A 15,265-nucleotide genomic window follows, 5' to 3' on the forward strand; every position below is an offset into this window, starting at 1 on the left:
CTTGACAGTGTTGACGGCGTTTCGCAAGGCATGAATCTCCCACACGGCTTATTATTAACAGCAACAGCTCCGGTTTAATTCCGGGTTATACGGTTTCAATTCTGGTTTGGGGCCAACAAAGATCGCTGTTACAATACTATCCACGAAAAGATCATGAGTGTAGTGCGCAGAGTTGCTATGAGGGCTGGGGTGTTTCTCCCTCAGCCCAGCGTGCAGGTGATGATGGCAGCGCGCTGTGTGTTTGCAGGGCCGATTAAGCGACTTTCCCCCCGGGTTAGTTTTACTCAGTCCCGCTCGTGGTGCTCTGATGGGCCAGTTTCTGATCGCAATGAAGTCCGGCTGCATTGGCTGGATGGTGAAGACAACGGTAGGTGCATCAACTATATTGCTGCACGCTTGCAGACGCGCCTTGCTGTAAACACAAACCCACCTGTGTCTATATCTTACAGGCGTATTTGTGCTGTTAACTTAACTTAGCAAAACTGAAAACGAAAGTGACTTATGTTGTTTATTTTATTTTAGTCTTCAGAAACTTAAACTGAAACAGTAAATCATGAAAGTTTCAAGATAAGAGATTCATTGTCACCAATTAGCGTGGAGCAAGAACCAATTCGACTACAATATCCAGGGATGTAGCCTAATATTATATATTTTTGCTTTGATTCCAATGTTGTGATTGTAGTGTAGTGTTTTGCTTCAGTACATCACACACTTTGTTGAATGATTACACTATGTGTGTATTCTCTCTACAACTGCAGTATTTTTACAGAGATGTATATTATACTGTACATGTAGTACCATAATGAAACTTGTATCACCTACTTTGTTCTTCAATATTGAATAATTGTACAAACAATGACAGTGAAACTATCGGTTGATTGTGACTGTGTGACGTATAGTTATGTTTCAATGGTATTTCACAGTAAATTTGTTTTTTTGAACCAATGATTGTGCAAGTGCAAGATCTCTTTAAAGATGTGAATGCTCAATGCAATGTTTTGAACATTAGACAGCCTGTGTTACAAGTGATAACCGTTTTGAGTTTTGTGTCTAGAGTTTTTAAAAATGACATCAAGGTTCTGAAAATAGGAGCAAAGTGATTGTAAAAAACTGCAATTACCTTCCATCCGTATTATTCCTTCAACATGTAGCCTGTAAGGAACTATGAAGAGTAGTTTAGTTTGGAGATTGAAAGTGAAAACAGAAAAATAATATTACTCTTGTATCTTATAATATATTGTAGCTTAGTTCAGGGATTCTTAACAGTTTTGTTTTTTTTGCTTCACGAATATGAGTGTTGATTTTTTTTTTTGTTGTGTGAAAGTAAACAACATTCTACATATTAGGCAAGGCATATATATATATATCATGACAGAAATATATATATATATATACAGTATATATATATATATATATATATATATATATATATATATATATATATATATATAAAATACAAAGTTCTGTCATGACCATACAACTCTAGATGGCACTGGCTGATAGGTCTAGAACTCATTCTGCTAGCAATCACATATTTTTGTACATGGCACAGCTGATTGGTTTATGATGCATCAGGAGCCAATGAGCTTACTGATGCGCGTTCGTGACTCTCCTGTTCGAACTCGTTCATCAAAATGAACAAATCTTTTTCCGAGTCATTTGGTTCATTCAATGAACGAAATGAACGAATTGACTCGAGAAAAGATTCGTTCATTTTGATGAACAAGTTCGAACAGGAGAGTCATGAACGTGCATCACAGAACTGTGCAAGGCAACCATTTGAGCTTATAAAACTTAAACTTTGTTATTTTTTTTTTTAAATGACTGATCATTTCGCTTGATAAGACCCTTGTTCATCATCTGGTGTCGTTTAAAGCACTTAAACTGAAACTTTGCACTGAAACTGTCTTTTGGACCTTGAACCGTTTGGTTCCCATTGAAGTCCATTATATGGAGAAAAATGCTGGAATGTTTTCATCAAAAACCTTAATTTCTTTTCGACTGAAGAAAGAAAGACATGGATATCTTGGATGACATGGGGGTGAGTAAATTATCAGCAAAAGTTTTTTTTAAAAGTGAATTACTCGTTTAACATTGTCATATTCATTACCATGCTAAACTCTCAGAGAGGTGTCATTTTATAAATAAGGCAATGAATATAGATGCAAGCAGGATTTACAGTGCCAAGCATAATAAGGGTCAGATTTAGCGTTGTTCGGCAAGTTTTTAAGGCGAAATTCAGTAATTTAACAAGAATCCAAACGATTGGGAATTTTACATTAGGGTGAAAGATTTCCCAATGCAGATTTCGAGTTGGTTTGAAATTGACTTCTGTCTGAGCTGTGCTTCATACATCACAACAAAATTAACATTAGACAATGGATCTGTATTCCCAGCAAAAGTTCGCAGAAATTTCACCGAAAATTTGCTAAAGTGACCAAACCTTTACAGGATAAACAAACTATTACAAGAATGTTTAATGCGTCGTCACATCCCCAGTCAAGCCATGATGGGAACAGACCTGTCACCCACCCGTTGACTTTGGCAGTTGACACAGCGTTAATTTCTCTCTTTCTCTTGTCTGGTTAGGTATAGTGGAAGTGCTGATGTGTCGTGACAGAGCGCGGAACTCTCTGGGTCGCGTGTTTGTGAGTCAGGTGAGTCGGTATGTGTGTGTGTGTGTGTGTGTGTGTGTGTGCAGAAAACGCCCTGCCCTACAGCATCAAACATGTAGAAAGCAGGTCAAGTTTAACTATTTCTGATCTCTTCTTTATAAATGTAGGATTTATAAATGTAAATGTAATAAATGTAAATTATAAATGTAATTTGACCCATGTGATGATATAGCTCCATCTTTTTAATGGTGCTTTCAATTTCCACCACACATATTACAAGACATTCTTTTTATGATCTTTTGAGATGTAAATAATAGAGCTGTCAAACGATTAATCGCATTTAATCGCATCCAAAATAAACGTTTGTGTTTACATAATATCTGTGGGTGCAATGTGTGTGTATTTATGTATATATATATATATATATATATATATATATATATACAAAATAATTACACACATATGTACGGAAGAGGATTAGGGCCAAGCAATAATAAAAAAAATAAAACCATCTAGAGATTAAAGCCATTATAATGCGAGATTAAACTCGTTAAATTTCGAGAAAAAAGTCGAAATACAATCTTGAGAATAAACTCATTAAATTCGAGAATAAAGTCGTTGTGTTTCGAGAAACATGACTTTATTCTCGAAATTTAATGAGTTTATTCATTCTTTGTATTTAATGAGTTCATTCTCAAGATTGTATTTCAACTTTTTTTAAAAAATGTAACGAGTTTTTTTCTCAAAACATAATGACTTTATTCTCGATATTGTTTATTCGACTTTATTCTCGATCTTAAAGAGAAACACAACGACTTTATTCTGTATTTTGACTTTTTTTCTCGAAATTTAACGAGTTTAATATCACATTATAATGACTTTAATCTCAAGATGGTTTTATTTTTTTATTATTTCTTGGCCCTAATCCTCTTCCGTACACATGCATGTACATTTAAGAAAAAAATATTTATATATAATATAAATTATATATAAATCTATATACAGTATATACATGAAAATATTTCTTAGATATATACAAGCATGTGTGTGTATTTATATATATATATAAAATAATTATATACAGTGTACCCACGTATATTATGTAAACACAAACTTTTATTTTGGATGCGATTAATCGCGATTAATCGTTTGACAGCCCTAGTAAATAAATAAATAAGTGACAAAAAATGTATGATATAACTTCAAGATACAACCCAATCACTGTTATGGTTTTTAAATATTATCTTCAATTGATTTGTGGATGTTCCATTTTCCACAAAGTAGAATAAGAATCATTTTTTCATAAGAATGTCTGGCAAAAGTGTGTCAGGCCTTAAATAAATAAAGACAAGAATAAAAAGGGCATATTTCTCCCAGAATTCTGCCTCGAATCAATTTCTTGAGTTTTATCTTTCTCTGTCTATTTATGCATAAATATCTGACATTTTCTGTGTAGATGAGAGAGCTGGTGTCATCGATACATCATGACGCAGCAGTTCGTGTGGTGATCTTTAGGAGTTTGATACCCGGAGTCTTTTGTGCAGGTTTGTGTAAGGAATCAATCTCTCACACAAAACCAAAGGCAACTTTGCCAAAGTTGATGTAATTATAATTAAAAGACTTTCTCGTGCTCATGTTGTATTGTACAGGAAATACTGTATCAGTATTCAGATATTTGCATATGGCATAATTAGTCTTTTTGTGTGTTAACAGGAGCAGATCTTAAAGAGAGAGCCAAGATGAGTAATCCTGAGGCAGAGCTGTTTGTTCATGGCCTGCGATCACTAATGAGTGACATCGGTGAGACATTAAGATAATGATTCTCATGAATATTGTGAAATGACTAATCCTCAACATAAAGTGCAGTAGTGTAATGATACAAAAGTCTGAATTCTGAAAAGGTAATGTTTCCCAGCTGCAAATATGATTATGGCTGGAGGAGGTGAGAGTGATTGGATATAATAAACCCACAGAAAGCTAATTTTCCCCTCAATGCACTCAGCTTTTGCTAAGTCATGCAAATAACGTTTTGGGGAAATGCAGCTGTTTTTATTAGCAGTAAGAACATTCTCTACGTATATCATTTTCTACATGTTTAATAAAAAATAAAGTAAAGAGTGTGCACACAGTTGGGTGAAATGCTTCTAATTAAAAAATGATCAACTTAACAGTTTGAAAAATGAACTTGATTTTCTGTATTTGATATTTTGTTTCATTAGTAAAACAATATTTTAAATATCGACTAATTTTAATAACCTAAAGTATATTCGTCTGTGTACCACATACTTCAGGATTTTCTCTAATTACAAAACAATTCTCATTTTGTGCATAAAATTGCGTTACCCAGGAAGGAAGTGACATAATTTGGATTTTTTTTAAAAAGCATGACAGGAAGACAAATAGTTGCTTAAACCATTTTCTCAATTTTGACATGTATTGTTTGCTGACAGCATTTGCCAAGCTCAAAACTGAACAAAATGAAACATATTTCTGTAATTTTTAAGAAATATGGGCGTCATTACATTTTTTTTTTATTACTGTATGTTCAACATTTGTTTTTTCTATTTCAGATAATTTATTTTCTTTTGAACTACCTATTATTCAAAGAATCATAAAGCAAAAGTATCACAGTTCCCAAAAAAATATGAAGCAGCACAACTGTTTTCAACATTGATAATAATAAGAAATGTTTCATGCATATTAGAATGATTTCTGAAGGATCATGTGACACTGAAGACTGGAGTAATGATGCTGCAAATTAATACATTTTATACATTTTATTATACTAATATTACTGTTATTATTACTGCAGCTTACAAGAGACTTCTTCCAAAAACATTAAACTCCAAACTTTTCAATAGTAACTAAAAACATTCGTTCCCAATTGAACTATGGTCGATTTTATTAGAATATTTTTAAAATGGTTACTTTGTGTTATTTGATTTTCATTGTGTCCCCTCTCCGCACCGAGCACATTCAGTCGAGTGTTTCAGGAGAGGTCCAGCTGTTTGAAAGCTTCTCTCATTAACGTGATCTATGACCTGTCTGATTGGTGTGTGTGTGTCCATTATGTGCCAGCTGCGCTGCCCATGCCAACCATCGCGGCGGTGGACGGCTTTGCTCTCGGGGGCGGTTTGGAATTGGCTCTGGCGTGTGACCTTCGCACTGCAGGTGAGCGGCTTGACCTTCTGAGGGTAGATCACCACGGGTATCGCAGCTGCTGATGGTGCAGGTGTGGGGTTGCGTGATTTGTTGCAATTCTGTTTAGCACGTCACGGACCGGGGAATTTCGGCGGTCACTGCGTGAGAAGGCTGGGTCCTTCAACTGACCTTTGTCTCTGATTGTGTGTGTGTGTTTTGCAGCACATTCTGCGCAGATGGGCCTGATTGAAACTACGAGAGGATTACTCCCAGGGGCTGGTGAGTAAAAATAAATGAATAGATAGAGCGACCTGAAATAATAAGAGTCCCATTACAAAAAGAGAAACAGATAAACAGGTAGAAGACCGACGTAATTGGAGAGTGAAATCTCTTTATTGAATTATAATTATAACACATTTTAACATGACATAATTTAAGGCAAGACACACCAGTTGAATAGGGTAAACATTGAGCTAATAGATATCACCATACTTCCCCTGTTGATTTATTACATTATGAAGTTTTCTGAAATGTTGTCTGAATATGCAAATGAGGTATATCTAATATGTAGTTAAATGTGTAATAATTTGCATTCATTTCCAGAACAGAAGTCTGAACATTATTTCATTTGGTCGACGTATTAAAGTTAAACGTTTTAACTCTAAATCAGAAAATACTGTCAACTGCCAGATTACAAATCACCATGTTTTTAGGAAACAAAAAGATCAAATCAGGCAAATGACACATAGACCAAAACCTCTGTAACCTTTAGAATTTAAATAGATGTATTTAAGTGCTACTGAAGCGATTTTTACGATTTTCAGAATTATGGCTCTACAGTATGCTTAAAAAAACCCGATTTCGATAAAACGCCCCATAAAGATATGTTTTTAAACCATTTCCAACTACAAGCATTATCAATAGGGGGAAAAAAAAACATGCTGAAACAAGCGTACCTCCAAATTATGTTTTTCATTAAAAAAAATAAATAAAAAAACGATTTGCTAGGATTATTTTCTAATTTAATGAACAACTTTGAGCTTCGGTGAATTAAAAATAAAAATAACACAAAGAACCAAATGTTGTGGCATATGTATCTGATTACTTTTTAAAGCCGCCATATAGTAAATCATCATTTCTCTGTGTTTATCAGGAGGCAGTCAAAGGTTGCCCCGGACGGTGGGCTTTGCCATGGCAAAGGAGCTGATTTTCACAGGACGCCGTGTTGGGGGTGAACAGGCTGCAGAATTGGGGCTGGTCAACCGCTCCGTGCCACAGAACCAGACAAGAGACGTGGCCCACAAAGAGGCTCTTAGTCTTGCACGAGAGATCCTGCCTCAGGTGAGTCTGCAGGACATTTCCATTATTTACTTTTTCTCTCAGTCTGAGACACTTTCTCGCCTCTTCTACTGTCTTGCTGAATTATACTCTCTTCTGTTGTGAACACACTCCAACACTATGGGTTACACTCTGATAGTGTCCTGTGAAGTGGACTTTCTTAGCTCTTCAGGAGTGTATATGCTTAGTTCAAAAGGGTGTTGCACACTGCATTATACAAAACAACTGGACATCAATATAGACAGGAAAATGTACCCACTGCATTAAACACCGCAGACACTGCATAGCAATCAAGAAAATGTGTTTGGTCGACCATGATACATTACACAATTTATATACTCACTATATAGACAAAAGTATTTAGACACACCTCTTAATTTTTGATTTCAGGCATTTCAATCAATTGCCACAGGTCAATAAAATCAAGCACATAACCATGAAAATAATTTTCAGAAAATAGAAAATGTAGGGCTGTCAAACAAATAATCGCGATTAATCGCATCCAAAATAAAAGTTTGTGTTTACATAATATATGTGGGTGAACTTCAGTAGTTACAGAGGTTTTGGTCTATGTGTCATTTGCCTGATTTGATCTTTTTGTTTCCTAAAAACATGGTGATTTGTAATCTGGCAGTTGACAGTATTTTCTGATTTAGAGTTAAAACGTTTAACTTTAATACGTCAACCAAATGAAATAATGTTCAGACTTCTGTTCTGGAAATGAATGCAAATTATTACATTTCTTATATATTTCTTAAATATATACATGCATGTGTGTGTATTTATATATATATATATATATATATATATATATATATATATATATATAGAATAATTATACACAGTGCACCCACATATTATGTAAACACAAACTTTTATTTTGGATGCGATTAATCGCAATTAATCGTTTGACAGCCCTAGTTCTCCGTTTAGGATTAGATCTCGACAATAAAGCCAACCAATCCTTTCGCATTTGTCTGACCTGTGATGGCTTTGACATGCATCGCTGTGATGCCCATTTCGGTTGCTTGTTTTACTTGGTCTTCCATGAGTGCGACCAAAGGAGAAACCACAATGACAACTGGGTTTTCATTGCGTCCCATCTTCTTAGCGGCCATCAGATCCAGCTGATAAATGAAACTTTTGCCGAATCCCTTTGGAAGGACAGCAAACACATCTTTCCGATCGGCAAACGCCTTGATTGCAGTTCTCTGTTCGTCTTTTAAAATTAATGTGCTGTCGATTTCTTCTAAAATAGACGCGATACCGGAATCTATTCATCTCAAATCTCCTGCTGCAGTCATCTTTGTTGTAAACCACTTCAAACCAAGCGCTCTTTGATTACGTACCTGTAGATCATCTGTCCATCATCGTATAAAGCCCGCCCTGGAAATTTGATTGGCCCGACCATTTTTTTACTGATCATAATTACTCCTCAATGGATCGAGTCCAGACTGAACTTCCCAACCAAAAAATGTTGTTGGCGGGGTTTGGGCTGGCATCCAGGCTAGGGCATTGGTACAGTTCATGAAATTTCATTCCTGCTAGATGTTCCACGGTCAACTGTAATTGACATTATTGGAAAGTGGAAGTGTTTGGGAACAACTCGAGGCGGAAGACCACGTAAAGTTAGAGCAAAGAGTTCCAAACATCCACTGGCATTAAAATCAGCACAAAAAACTGTGCGGCGGGACCTTCATGGAATGGGCTTCCATTGGCGAGCAGATGCTTGCAAGCCTCACATCACCAAGTACAATGAGAAGCATCAGATGGAGCGGTGTAAAGAACTTCACCCCTTGACGCTTCTCTGTTTAGCAGTATAAAGCTGCGTTCACACTACACGCGACTTTGTCGCTGCAGGTCGCCAGTGGCTGCGCTGGAGGGCGTTCTCACTACTGGTTACCTAGTAATGTTTGTGAGTGACATTCACGGAAGTTACTCTATGTTGGACAACAAATGCGTTTTATTGCTGCTACAAACAAATATTTTGGAAGGAAAAGTCTAAATATAAATGGAATCAGTACATAAAATGCATAATATTAAAGATGAACGAGAATCAGTGAGTGCTCTATGCCATCGCGGCTATTTAACTGCAGCAAACGTGCAAATACCGGTCTATCTGGGTTCCCGAAACCATTCAATCACGGAGTCAGTATGGTGAACACCACTGTATGTACACGGAGATATGTCATCCATTATAGGACAGTATCTGACTCCTAAAATGAGCTTCTCGTTCAACTTGGCTCGGTCAGACTCAGCACTGAAGAGTGACGCGCTCCACTGACTTCACTAATATTGGTTGTCGCTCGCGAAAATCACTCTTCATTTGCATAAAGTTACAAATTTCTCAACTTTGTCGCGTCGCTGGACACGCCCCACCGGTCGCTAACGGTCGCGACCATGCGTGTCGCTGGAAGTTGCCCGCTCACCATTGAAAATGAATGTCGCTTGGTCACGTTTAGTGTGAACGCAGCTTAATGGGTGATGGGAGAGATCTACTTGTCCGACACGACAGTCGCGTGTTGTCGCGTTGCCTCCCCACATTTGTACTTTTATGGGCGTTCCTCAAGTTTACCACTATGGGTGTGGTTTTGAGCCAGTGCCCAGTCTAGAACAGACGACCTGCGAGACACACCCCCCCCCCCCCCCCCCCCCCCGTCTCCTTATGCTCTACTTCTATTGGATAGTCGCGACGCATTCAACGGAATTCATTTGCATAAAGATGGCCATCGGCCAGCTTTTTGACGCGCAGCATTTTTCCAAATGAAGCGCCGCCTTCCCGGGATGCATTGCGGGCGCGTTATAGTCGCGTGACGTCACCCATAGGAATAAAGGCCAATTTATACTTCTGCGTAGGGTGCGTGCAGTAGGTACGGCGTACCTATATCAGACGCGTCCCATATCGCGTACCCTTCGCTGTAGCCTGACGCGCACCTCTTCAAAAATGTAACTACACGTCGCGACGACGCGGACCGCAAGATCGGTGATCGGTCGGCTAGGTAGCATCGCATTTCCTCCTACGCATTTCTGCACGTACCTTCTCACGCATTTCCATACGTACCATCTCCTCTAACGTCTCTGACTCCAACATGATCCGCTCTCTTTCAGTGGCTATTGCTTGTAGTAACCTAGCTGCGAGGAATCTAAACAGTGGAACATTAAAACCCTCCGCCGCCAACTAACGTTTCGGAGCAGTACTGCAGAGCAACCAAGACCTGAACGCAGAAGTATAAATGCTCACAACAGTGTCGCCTACGTGCGTAGCCAACGCCGTACACTACAGCGTACCCTTGACGCAGAAGTATAAATTGGCCTTAAAGTGGAGCGCGGGACGACTGAAGTGTCGCACGGACAAGTGGATCCGCAACGTGAGTCTGGTTTTGGCGGATGGCAGGAGAATGTTACCTGCATAAATGCATTGTGCCAGCTGTAAAGTTTGGTGGAGGAGGGATAATGGTGTGGGGCTGTTTTTCAAGGGTTGGGCTAAGCCCCTTTCTTCCAATGAAGAAAAAATGAAAATTCTTCAGTACACCAAGACATTTTGAACTATGCTATTCTTTCAACTTTGTGAAACAGTTTGGGAAAGGCCCTTTTCTATTCCAGAATGACTCTGCACAGTCATAAAGGTCCATAAAGACATGGTTGGATGAGTTTGCTATGGAAGTACTTGTGAACTGGACCATGTGAATGTGTGTGTGTGCCTAATTTTGCAGGGTTTTTCCACTGTGTGTAAGTGTTGCTTAGATATTAATGTGTGTTTATGTTAGTTTGTTTCTGTGCTTTCGAAAATTGTTCTCATACTAGCACAGCTGTACCCACAAGCATTTCACTGGGTGTACTTGTGATTTAATCCCTTTTGCATCATGTGACACTGTTCTGTCACGGAGACCGTCTCCCATCATGACTCGAGACGACAGGCCGGCCATGAATATATGTATGGCCTCAAGAAAGATAGACCTCAAATGTTCCATTACAATCTTCCCTAGTGTCCAGAGCACACTATTAACTCCATAAGCAATGCAATTACAAAAGATGTGTGTAATCCAGTGCTTGATCTTGTTATACGTTACCTTTGGAGTGAACCAATATCAGTCATATCTTTTAATATTAGTCATTACATGACTTAGCATGTGGAGTTGTGGAACTTGAATCTCCTGTACTTTACTAAACTCTCACGTGTGTCTTGACCTTGAGAACAGCCTGCTTTTCTGGTTTTCCCAGTGATTGACAAGCCGTTAAATTAGATTAAAATTAAGTTGGCCTATTTAGGTCAGTGTGAGAACTGCATTCTGACATGTGGCACAATAACTTCTGTCAGCAGCACTTCTGTCTACCTGAATTCACTGTGTCATCGTGATTATGTGACCGTGTCAAAAACAGATACAGTGCAGATTTTACAGTTGCACTGATAGATAATAAACAGAGGCGTGAATTGTTGACTCTGTAAGATTTAATGCATTAAATTGATCGAAAGTGACAGTAAAGACTTTTACATTCATACAAATGAGTTCAAATTGAGGACTATTTCAAATACTCGCTTTTCTTTCGAACTTTCTAATCATTAAATTATTAATATTTATTATTTAATTAATAATTAATGTATTTAATATAAAACATAATTTTTAAATATTTTCAAATACAAAATTATAATAATATTTTAAAATATTACTGTTTTTGCTTATGCAGCCTTGTTTTATGAAACTGTGTGTAAAAAAATCCCACATTTTTACTATAGCGGAAATGCAACCAGAAACTCGCATTTCCTTTAGAAAATGAAAACCTAATCTCATTTTCAGTAGAAGATACATTTTCCTTACGCTTTCCTCCCTCTCCAGGCCCCGATTGCCGTGCGAATGGCTAAATTAGCGATGAATCGAGGCTCTGAGGTGGACATCTCTTCAGGTATGGCTATTGAAGGAATGTGTTACGCCAGGGTGAGTGTTATACATAAAACATATGAATCAAATTTGTACAATTTGGCTTTGTTGCAGTATTTTGCGTGTTTGGATTGACTGAATGTTTTGCATTCTCTCAGCTCATTCCTACAAAGGACAGACAAGAGGGCATGGCTGCGTTTATAGAGAAGAGGCTACCAAGGTACACTGGAGAGTGAAAGTTTTAACAGTACAGTTCAAACATATTTTACATTCAGTACATTTTGTACATCAAAATTCTTTTGAAATCACAATGCTTAAGAATAACCACCAAAAATTGTTGTCTTGTGTTTCTGGATAGAGAAAATGCATGAAATAAAATACTTTAAAAAGTAATAAAAAATTAAATAATTCATTCTTATAAAAATAGCACCGATATTTAGATTTTGACCGATAACACATATATTTGATAACTGATATATTGTCTGATAAATCTAAATGCATTTTTTTTTTTCAAATATTTTTTGAGAGCCTCAAAAGTCTCACAATTAAAATCCATGTGACAAATATTATCATAATTTTATGTTGCCTATATGACAGCACATGTTGCACTTGACGGTATTTTCCTTTTTGTGGTCATTTCAATCATATTTCAAGTAATTCAAAGCCATCATGGCAAACAGTGTGCATCTAAAGGAGGAAATAATCCATTATGTATCAGCTTTGATATATACATGTCAAATTTTCTTCTCAGGGCGATATCATTAAAAACTAACATATATCGGCCAATACCGATATATTGTGCGTGCGTCCTTAAAAAATACAATAGTTTGTCATTTTGAAGTTAGGACATTGAAATTGCAATATTTATTTAAATGCTTTACTTTGAGAAATTCTTCAACATGAACGTGTTAATAAAGATGGACAGCAGACTTAAGCAACAGAGGTTTTACATTCTTTATTCCCCAAACATAATTTTGCATAAACGGAAATCCGAGCGGCAGTATAACACTATAGCATTCTCTGCTTTTGCAGCTCAATCCTCACTCTGCGTGAGGAAGATAACTGCAGTACAACACAGAACCAAAATCCACATACATGATGAGATTCTCCACGCTCTGTCTGAAGAGTTCAATGAACCCAGAGGTCATTTGGTCCATTTACACAGCGGCAGATTATAATTAACCTCAATAATTGTTAGTGCCGCAACTTTATCCAAAAACAGGCAGTGTTGTGATGAATTTCAGTGGTATAAACCTAGCCAAAGTTGCCAAACACTCAACAAAATGACAGTCCAAATTATAACAAGGACTTATATTGCATGCCATTTGCAAGAACAGCTGCATGACACAACAAGATTTTCTGGAACAAAGCATATTTGTTGGAGCATCTCATCATTATTCATGGCCCAGTTGCGAATAGAAAACCAAATCCATGCTGCGAAAAACAAGGATACACACATCCAGGGAAATGAAACATTTATATACAAAAACGCTTGGGACAAAATGGAGTATATTTTTTTTAAATGCAATTTCAAACAGAACAAGTTGACCCTGCTGTCTAAAAGCTTAATCGGTGTTAAATTAAATCAAACTTAAGTTTATATGCATGTTTAGCAAGAAGGCAAATCCCATGACTTTTGGCAAATCACCAGTGCTTCAAAGTTGCCACGATCATAACAAATATTCCCTAAGGTCTTCCTCTTGCCTTTTAAGGTGCCATTTATCTGTATTCGGCGCCGTCACAGTCCATTTCTTGATTTCTCCAAATGGTTTACGAGGCAGCAATCCATTTATTGACAAGTTCCTGCTTTGCCTCAACAGATCCATGCAATAAAGCGAGTCTGAAGGCAAAAGCTTTGATTTTATTCATCTCCGCCCGTTCCGTTGATCATATCGGCTTCATATTCAGCTTCGGTTTGGGTGTTCAGTCCATTTTGTACCATTTTTAAACCAAACTCAAATCTAAATCGCAATACTTTTCGTGCAATACAACACACAGACCATCAAAAACATTGTCCTCTGCCACAGTTGATATACTGTGTATAAAAATAGATTTCATCCCTAAAGCTCTCATGCATTGACAAGCGTTATCTCACAGATCACACACATAATTTTAACATTCCACACTGACATTTACCAAACAGTTCAAACTTCTTAAATATGTTCATGTAACCACATTACCCAACTGTATTTCCACGTAACCCAACCGTATTCGATTATATTGCATTTTCTGTAGAATAGGACAAAACTGTCACATAAATGAAATTTCCTATGGAGTTGTATCCAATATGCATATGTAGCTTTCTGATGCACATGCTCTCTTAATACACGTGGACATGCACGCCCACACACACACTCACATATATATAGTTATATAAACGCTCACATCCATAATCATGTTTAACAAACACACACTCTCTGCTGCCTGTCTAAATAAACACCATCAGATCACAGAGATTTATTTCAAATAAATAACGGATTCGGTCGTGTGCAAACATATGCAAAGTAACTTATCCACACGTTCCTCTTTGCAGAAAGAATAGGAGAGTATCGTTGTCATACGGATGGGCACGAGTGAACACATACACGTACAAAAAAAAAAAAAAAGCTTTTGCAGCGTCCTATCCAGAGACCACTGACCAAAAAGAACCGTGTCATGGAATGTTTTTCTCTGGAAAACAAAGAAATTTAGACTAAAAACTTTAGTCAGATATAAAACTGAACACTCAAGCTTTGGGAAAGAAGTTTTGAAAGTAACCCCCCCCAAAAATGAAAATACTGTCATCATCTATGTCGCCCCAAACCTGTAAGACTTTTCCTGAAGATATTTTGGTAACTTTGGTAGATATGCTTTTAAATCAAGAAGAAAGCATTTATAGCTGTATTTATAAACTGTCTATTAATGGTTTACTCATGCTTAACTAATGATTAATAGTGTGTAGTTATTATAAAGTGTTACCGATATGGTAGATGACATTTGAGAGATTTGGGTCCCACACGATCGTTCATTTGGGCTTTTATACACTTAAACATTCATCAGTGAATGACCAGAGTACTCAAATTTGGTGAACCGAAGCTCAAGCATGAGCCAATGAGATTTGTTCTTGCGCGTCAAGCAATTATGATTGAGCTTCTGTTTCGCCGATCAATGTTTATAAGCTTGAATTCAATCTGCTCATCATATAAAGTGATCGCTTTTCTTCAGAAGATTCGGATTAAACCACTCGATTCATATGGATTTATTTTATAAAGTTGCAGAGTTTTGGGTTAACAGATTCTGAATGCATTTAATCAT

General features: G+C 37.2%; 2 protein-coding genes across 5 annotated transcripts in view; one reads left to right on the forward strand and one right to left on the reverse strand.

Moving 5' to 3' along the window:
• The first annotated feature begins 21 nt into the window (after positions 1-21).
• Positions 22-13,399, forward strand: echdc2 (enoyl-CoA hydratase domain containing 2). Its single transcript, XM_039693529.2, has 9 exons — positions 22-367; positions 2,590-2,657; positions 4,072-4,159; positions 4,329-4,415; positions 5,694-5,786; positions 5,979-6,035; positions 6,910-7,097; positions 11,930-12,028; positions 12,130-13,399. The coding sequence occupies exons 1-9, from the start codon at positions 154-156 to the stop codon at positions 12,205-12,207; spliced, it is 972 nt and encodes a 323-aa protein (XP_039549463.2). The 5' UTR covers positions 22-153; the 3' UTR covers positions 12,208-13,399.
• The window catches only part of zyg11 (zyg-11 family member, cell cycle regulator), a 17,393-nt gene continuing 15,039 nt past the window's right edge, over positions 12,912-15,265 (reverse strand). For all 4 annotated transcript variants that reach the window (XM_089118496.1, XM_039693516.2, XM_089118497.1 and 1 more), the window contains exon 16: positions 12,912-14,641. In XM_089118496.1, coding sequence (XP_088974622.1) covers positions 14,625-14,641 — 17 coding nt within the window. In that variant the 3' untranslated portion in view covers positions 12,912-14,624. The remainder of the gene's footprint in view (positions 14,642-15,265) is intronic.

The sequence above is a fragment of the Pimephales promelas genome, chromosome 13 (assembly GCF_988280905.1).
Source record: "Pimephales promelas chromosome 13, fPimPro1.hap1.1, whole genome shotgun sequence".
NCBI lineage: Eukaryota > Metazoa > Chordata > Actinopteri > Cypriniformes > Leuciscidae > Pimephales > Pimephales promelas.